Source organism: Octopus bimaculoides, chromosome 26 (assembly GCF_046866305.1).
Source record: "Octopus bimaculoides isolate indiv1 chromosome 26, ASM4686630v1, whole genome shotgun sequence".
NCBI classification, from domain to species: Eukaryota; Metazoa; Mollusca; class Cephalopoda; order Octopoda; family Octopodidae; genus Octopus; species Octopus bimaculoides.
Window position 1 is genome coordinate 26,602,836 of NC_142953.1, and position 8,058 is coordinate 26,610,893.

General features: G+C 37.2%; 1 protein-coding gene across 5 annotated transcripts in view; it reads left to right on the top strand.

Moving 5' to 3' along the window:
- The window catches only part of LOC106872232 (uncharacterized), a 158,589-nt gene extending 150,968 nt beyond the window's left edge, over positions 1–7,621 (top strand). For all 5 annotated transcript variants that reach the window (XM_089342790.1, XM_089342792.1, XM_089342791.1 and 2 more), the window contains 5 exons: positions 681–1,445; positions 2,073–2,102; positions 2,980–3,183; positions 4,092–4,250; positions 5,287–7,621. In XM_089342790.1, coding sequence (XP_089198916.1) covers positions 681–1,445; positions 2,073–2,102; positions 2,980–3,183; positions 4,092–4,250; positions 5,287–5,415 — 1,287 coding nt within the window. In that variant the 3' untranslated portion in view covers positions 5,416–7,621. The remainder of the gene's footprint in view (positions 1–680; positions 1,446–2,072; positions 2,103–2,979; positions 3,184–4,091; positions 4,251–5,286) is intronic.
- The last annotated feature ends 437 nt before the right edge of the window (positions 7,622–8,058 follow it).

Below are 8,058 nucleotides of genomic sequence, written 5' to 3' on the forward strand. Positions count from 1 at the left end.
CCTGGTCACGCTATTTATTAGCATTATCACGCATTTGAGAATAAAAAAAAATCATTCCTGTATCTTATATATATATATAATATCAATCAGTCAATAAGCAAAATTTCAGTTTCCAATTCTTTCTAAAATACAATTTCTTTCCAGGCCAGAATTTTGTTAATTTGTTCTTGATTTTTCGTCTCTAATTCGATTTTCCAGTTCATTATGTCAAAAGAACCTCAGACACAACCATTTAATATTTAGAATTGTATCATTTTCTGTTTTTTAATTGCTTTCTTGTGAATCTTTGAAACAGTGAGTGTGAAATGATGTTGGTCGTTTTCAAGATGATCAGAAATTTTAAAATTGAAAAACCATTTCCCAATGTCTTTGCAACCTGTAATATTGAAACAAAAGAGATTCTCTTCTGAAGTAAAATATTTAGTCATTCATTTATATTTCAAACCAAAATTGTCCTCTTGTTGTTATTGTTGTTCTTACAGTGAAGATGACTCCTTCCCTGCACCTGATTAGTGTTTCTCTATATCTCCCTCACACACACACACACACACACACACACACATCATCCATCAGAAGCAGTTACAAAATTGTTCAATTGTTGCCATTGTTTATTTCATTTGTTGTAATGTTTTATAAACTTGAAATTTAACAAAACTTATTTTGAATGTTTTCATTTCTAGTTGTCTTCGCAAGGAAATCATTCCCAGCACAACACTCCTGTTTCCGCTCATCAGAGTCCATCTGTAGAGATGAGAGCAGTGAGCTCAAGTGGAGCTGGTGGCGTTCATCGGCTCACTTATATTCTTGACAATAAGGCAAGCCAGCAGGCGTCAATGGAGGCTCGGCTCGCTCAGCTCTCTCAGTCATCTCATCCATCTGTCTACCCAACGGACAGACGTGCAGAGAAGATAGCAACTACTCCAAGTGCTTTCTCGCCTCCGGCAGTCCATGAAGTCCAGCAGCCATTCTATACAACAGACAACTTGCATGTCTCTCGCAGCATGCCCTTTCCACAGACCCATCTTCCTATTCAAATGGGACGTCTACCTGTCGACCACGGGCTTGCTGTCTATGCTAACACCCCACATAGCTTCATAACTGTACCAGAGGGCACCATCGTTCAAACTCAGGCACATCACCCCCATTATCAACACACAGGATACCTGAGTCAACAGCATGGCATGGGCCTAGAGCGCGTTGCTCTAGAATCTCGACCTCCATCTAGGCCACCATCTCGACCTGACAAACGGCCACCATCAAACCCCAACCAAGCCACGGGAGGTTCAACAGCAGTTGTAAAGGCCCACGTCCAGCAACCACCACCTGGATCACCTGGTTTAGTCCATTCTGATGGTGTGAAGTTATTACACAGCAACCTGTCAGTAACACCACAGTCTATTGTTAATCCTAATTCCTTTGCTTATGATACAATTGTTATGTTACAGGTAAGTCTTTCATTCTTTCAGTTTTTTTTTTTTTTTTAACAAAGTAGAATTTTCTCTCTGAAGGATTACTCCTTGCTGTTATATTTTTAATTTCTACCTTGGCTTGAATAGATCCCCTCTTCATCATTGTATCATGTCCAATTTCCATGCTTGCATGTGTCTGGCAGAATTTGTTGGGTTTTTTTTTGTTACAGCTGGATGCCCTTTCTGTCCCCAACCCTTACCTGTTTTCAAGCCAAGTAATAGTTCACCAAGGTTGGACATGCTTCTCACAGAAGAATGGAAACAACACCATTTGCATGATGGAGCTTCTTGTTTACAACCATAATGTCAAAGCAAAGGTGCGCGCGCGCACACACACACACACACACACACACACACACACACACACACACACACACACACACACACACACCTTTAAGTTTCCATTTCCCAGATCTACTCAAACACCTTTGGTGTGTCAAATGTTATAAAAGTCATTTGCCCAAGGTGCTGCACAGTGGGACTGAACCCAAGACCTTTACAATTGGGAAACAAGCTTCTTAACCACACAGTCGTTAAATTTAATGTTCAATTCTTTGTCATCACTGTGGTATAAAATTAACTTTAAATCTTTCTTTTTTCCAGATGATTCATGAAGTTTCGTTTACACAGAAGGTAGGTGAAATGTTAATTAGTTAATTAATAATCATTTAGTTACCTGTCACTATAGCATACTACTTTGTTATAGTTACATACTCTAGGCATGGTTATGTTTTTTGCACACTACCAAGTGATGGTCACCAGTCTCTGACCACAACCTGGTGATGGTTACATGTCTCTAATTAACACACAAAATGGTTGATTCCTTTTAGAAAAGCATTATTAAAGATATTATTAGCATAGTTGAAGATGTAGTGTATTGTGTAGTGCCAGATCAGTTCTGATTATGCAGCTTTGATGTGTTTGAGAAGATCCTTGACTCTGTGATGTTTCATCCTATTGTGAGTTAAACCTTTTAGCATTAAAACTGGCCTAAATATTCTACCTATTTTATATTCAAACTGGCCAGATCTGGCCTCTCACAGCTACCCTACAATGTCATTCTAAATATAAACAATGACATCATTGAAATCTTGAAGTAGGAAATAATTCATGATTAATACAAAATCAGCGTGAATTAATAAGTATCAAATTTGGCAAATAAATCTGAGTGCTAAAGGGTTAATATTTGAAGTTTCTGTTTTATTTAAGGTTCTGTTGTAGTTATTGTTTAATCTCAGGCCAATCCTGATTTAAGTGCACCACATGATCAGACATTGCAGCCATACTCAACTTGGACTATATAATTGAATGTGTCCTTCCTTCCATTTTAAAAATGGAAGAATGCGATTCTATAGAGACTGGCTGCTGTTTATGTCAAGTCAAGTGACCATGTTGTAAAGAGACTTTTTCTACGTGTAATATACTGGAGTTCCACAACTCAAGTTGTGCCATGTATGGCTTGTCTGATATTTGTAATCTAACCTAAAACTGTTTTCCTCTTTCCTTACAGAAATATGAAATAATGTGGCAAGGGCTTCTGGCATTGAAAAACGATAATGTAGTTGTGCAGATGCACCTAATGTCAGGAAATAGGCAGTTGATAGCACCATCTATGCCACAGCTAGCTTCAGACTGCACCATGCAACCACTACGAATAAGCCAACGGATGCGCCTTGAGCCTATCCAGGTTGAAGGAGTGGCAAAACGGATGCAGGTAAGTGACATTGACAGGTGAATGGGTTGAGTGGATAAGTCTGCCAATGTGCAGCTCACGTGCAAGAGATGTGGGTTGTGTCAGTGTGAGGAATGTTTAGTCTTGTCAAAGACATGATAGTGCTTGTGTCATGGTGGGAAAAAAACATCCAGTACATTCTGTAAAGTGGTCAGTGCATGTGTATTATAAATTGCAGTATCCAACACATTATAACTAGCAGCTGTATCCATGCAAAAATTATAAATTTTGTGTGTGTTTTAATGTCTACCTTTCCATGCTGGCATGGGTGAGATGGAGTTTACTGTGGAAAATTTTGTATGGCTGGATGCCCGTCTTGTCACCAACCCTTCTTTCCAAGCAAGATAGTATTCCCCCATGATCGAACATGTTTTCTCAGAATATTGGAAATGAAGGACACCGCTTGTGTGACAGTGACACTCATTTACGACTATCATGCAACATCAAGACAGGGAGATATAAATTTAAACACACACATGATGGGCTTCGTTTAGTTTCCAAGCCTCTACTCACAAGGTTTTGATTGACCCAAGGCTGTAGTAGAAGACACTTGCCCAAGGGGGTCACACTGGGACTAAACCCAAAACCATGTAGTTTTGGAGCCTGAGTGGTGTGTGTGCATGCATGCTTTACAGAGGGCACCAGCACATTTGCTTTATATGTGACACTGGCATGGGTGCTTTCTATGTGGTACTGGCACCTGTGAGCCCACAAGACGGACTTTCAGCTGAGAGAGGGAGTGGGGAGCATGGCTGTATAGGACATGCCTCTATATATATATATATATATATATATATGTGTGTGTGTGTGTGTGTATTGATGTATGTATGTATGTGGAAGAGGATAAAAAATATCAGGTTTAATGTGTTATTGTTTGATGTTTGTTTCAGTTGACAGAAGAGTATTGTATGCTGTTGGCCCTGCCTAATGGCCAAGACCATTTTGAAATAATGCACCAAACTAGAGCTCTGAACAATGGTTTTATAAGTTACCTGAGCAGTAAGCAAGCTGCTGGAATCGTTAATGTGTCCAACCCAGAATCTCAGCAGGTATACTTTTTTACAACACATTTTATTTCTTTTGTGCTTTGTAATTTACACAAATCCCTTCAGCTGTAATTAGTGGCAAATTGATGATAATTGGTAAAATATAGTGATAATGGATGACTGAAGGAGAAGGGTGGAAATATTGTCTGATTTAACCCCAAGGCCAGAAATTTTAAGGGAGACCCTTAATACTTGACTGGTTCTTTATTTTATTGACGCCCAAAAGGATGAAAGGCAAAGTTGACTTTGGCAGGATTTGAACTCAGAATGTAAAGTACTGAAAGAAAAACTGCAAGGCAACTCCAGTACATGATTAGTATTATCAACTCATAAAGGATGAAAGGCCAAAGTTGACTTCAAGAGGATTTGAACTGAGAACATAAAGAGCTAATAGAAATGTAATTTAAAAAAAAACTATAAATGCACGGATGAACATGAAAAGTACGAAAAAAATATAAAAGAAAAGTTGAAATTACATCATATATACAGACTCTAAAAAAGCTCTAAGAACATACAAACTCATGCATACACAGTACATACACTTTACAAATTATATTAAATATACATTATAAATAAATATACATAAAAATTTGGAGGTTGATTGATTATATGATACAAATGAAATGACAGGGTGGGAAAATTGTAAATGTTGATATAATTCAGACTATTATACCTGCATCCTGAGCATTATAAAAATGCAAAAAGGTAAAATAAAACTGGAAAAATTAAAAAAAAAAATTTTTTAAAATTATATTTAGAAAGTAATTTTGACCAGGCTATATCAGACTGGTGTCTGATTTGGCATGGTTTCCTCTCCTAGAGTGTAATGGGTGCTTTTACATGTCACCGGCACCTGTACCATTTGCATGACACCAGTATCTGCCACGACTACAATTTTACTTGGCTTGATGGGTCTTCTCACTTATATATTTCTTCATTTTGTAAAATAAGAATTAATTTTGAACCAAGAAAAAAAAAAACAAATCTTATTAGTTCAGCCTGTGATTCTAATAATTATCTCTTTTGTATTTTTTTCCAGCCTGCTTATGTCGTCCATATTTTCCCACCATGCGAGTTTTCTCGCTTGAAACTACGAGAGGCCGGATTTGAATTGATGAACCAAGTATCTGACTTTGCTCATCTTGTGATTGTGATTACCACGGTCTAGTCGAATTCTGGCCAAATATTGGATTGACATGCCACACAAAGTCATCAGAAGAGGGGGCTGTACCCTGCTGTGATTCTTGTTGTTGTTGTTGTTGCCATCATCAAAGTTGTCTGCAGACAAACAATCAGCATCAGCCCAAAAACGATGACAACACACAATATGATATGGAGGTGATGGATATCTCACCAGTAGAATCAGCAGAGAGCTGCTGACTTTCTTGTACCAAATTGTCATGGAGACAATATTAGGTGACCACCACCACCACCACCACTTACAACCAACTCCTCTTCTCTCTGTTCTATATTTACAACCAAACCATGTTCACTGTATTTTGCATACGTTTCATATATCCAGTGGAAAGAAAAGTTGGCGATGATTTACAGGGGAGACCAAGGACAAGAAAAAAAAAATCTAGTGCTGAAATCTGTAAGAGTTTGGTCGCGTGATTATCTCGACGACGATGTCCCTGTTGATTGCATAACTAGACTTTTATTTTCTCAGTGAAATCCTCATCCAAAGTGATAAACGGACTCAAGTGTGTTTGTGTGTGAGTTCCGTCTTCCCAGTGATGACTTTCTATCAATGATACCGCTTCCAAAGATCTTTAAAGGATGAGTACATCATTTAGGAATTAAAAACAAAACAAAAAAAACATTTGTGAATGAGGAATAGATCTAGACCAACAGGATCTTATATATTATTATTATAATACACAGGGAAACTTCAAAACAAGCCCTCCCCTCTTTTAATTTTAATTTTTTTTTCAAAAGTTACAAGTGAATTTTTTTAACAAACAAAAAAAGCAAAATTTTATTTTATTTATTTAATACTTCCCCCTGCCTCGTTACACACTGACCCCCACCCCTTTATTTAGTGACTCCACCAGGGTTTCAACCAATACTGCTGCTCAAACCCGACCTCCTCTTGTACTACAAGCCCCAGTCGTTGTGGGGAGATTAATGACAATAATTACATACATACACTGCTTTATGTGACAAGTCTCTGTATATCTCTCTATATCTCACTCTCTCTCTCTCTCTCACACTTCGGAGCAGTCTTGTAATAAGGTGAATTATGTAAACAAGGATTTTTTTGCTCTTGGAAGGCAGCTAAATCTTTCTTCACACTTCTCAAAACTATTTCTTTCAATAGTTATTTTTAAACTTTTTTTTTAACCCTTTCTAGACCCATTAATAATTTTAGTTCAGATTTTTATTTTTGTTGGTTTAATTAATATAATTGAAAGAAAGAGAAGAAAAAAAAATGTTTTAAAAAAAAACAAAAAACCCCAACCCCTCCACAAGCTATGTATATGTATGTAAAGAGAGAGTGCCCTGCCAGCCACTCCACCCCCCACTTCTAATCAGTTCCTCTTCTTTCTCATCTTCCCTATTTTTTTAAATTTTCTTTTATCAAACTTTTTATTTCATTTCTTGGCATTTTAAAGAGTTTTTTTCTTCTCTCTCTCTGTCTTTCTCCTGCCCCTCAAACTGTTGTATATATTGTAATTAAAATGAGGGGAGTGGCTGAAGTGATAGTCAAACGACACTGTAGGCTGGCTGAGTGCACCCCACCCCCTTTCTATCACGTGATCTCATTACCCTGCTGCTGGTCAGCTGTTGCTGCTTCTCCCAAAAGAAGGACATGCTTCAGAGGGTGGCAGTTGGCTCCCGTGGCTATTTAAAAAAAAAGAAGAAAATAATAGAAAAAGAAATATAAATGGATTTGAACAAAAAAAAAAATGAACATAAAATATAAATAAAAGAAATAATAAAAAAAAAAACTTTTCAAAACACCACTCCCCTCCCTTGCAACAAGTTTTAATCTCCTTCTCTTCCTTCCGCCAGTGACTAAACAGAGCAACTGTATGGTGGAAGGAGGGACACAGTTTCCTCTCTCTCTCTCTCTCTCTCTCTTTTTCCCCCCTTCCAAAGCTACAAATTTCTCTCATTCCCCCCTTTTTTTTCTTTTTTTTTCTTCCAGTAAAACACCAAAGTTTGGTATTAATGCCTCTCTCTACTTTGGGGGCTCAAGGTTAGTCCACTATTTCACTCCCCAAACCCCAGCCACCAGGGAAGAGTGAGACGAAACTCACAACTGCTTGGTGTTGATCAAAAAAGAAAGAAAGAAAAATGACAAAAAAAAAGGAGAAAAACAAAAATGAAAAATTTTAAAAAAAGCAAGAAAAACTAAAAAGTGAAAATTATTTTGTTAATGTTGTTGTTGTTGGTCATATATTGTTTATGACTGTAAACAAAGCCAGATGCTTTTAATTTGCGCTTCGGCACGAATGGCATAAACATGGTCCCATTTGTTATTTTATTTTGATCAGAAACTACCTATCCAAGCAAATAATAATAATAATATAAATAATAATAATAATAGTTGTAGTAATGATGATGACATTTTTAGAAAAATGGTAGTCATTCCATGATTCCACTGGTTGTTTGTTATCGATCTCTGTCCAGTTTCTTGGCACCAAGAGTTGGGATAGCAAACCAGTGGACTAACGGAAGAAGCAAAGTTGTCTTTCTCATTACAACAGAATTAAGGGAAAAAAAAAAAGAAAAAAAAGAATTCTCTGAAAAAGAGAAGGCCAATGTTTATGTGTGTATGAAAGACAGAGAAAGCATGCGTGCGTGA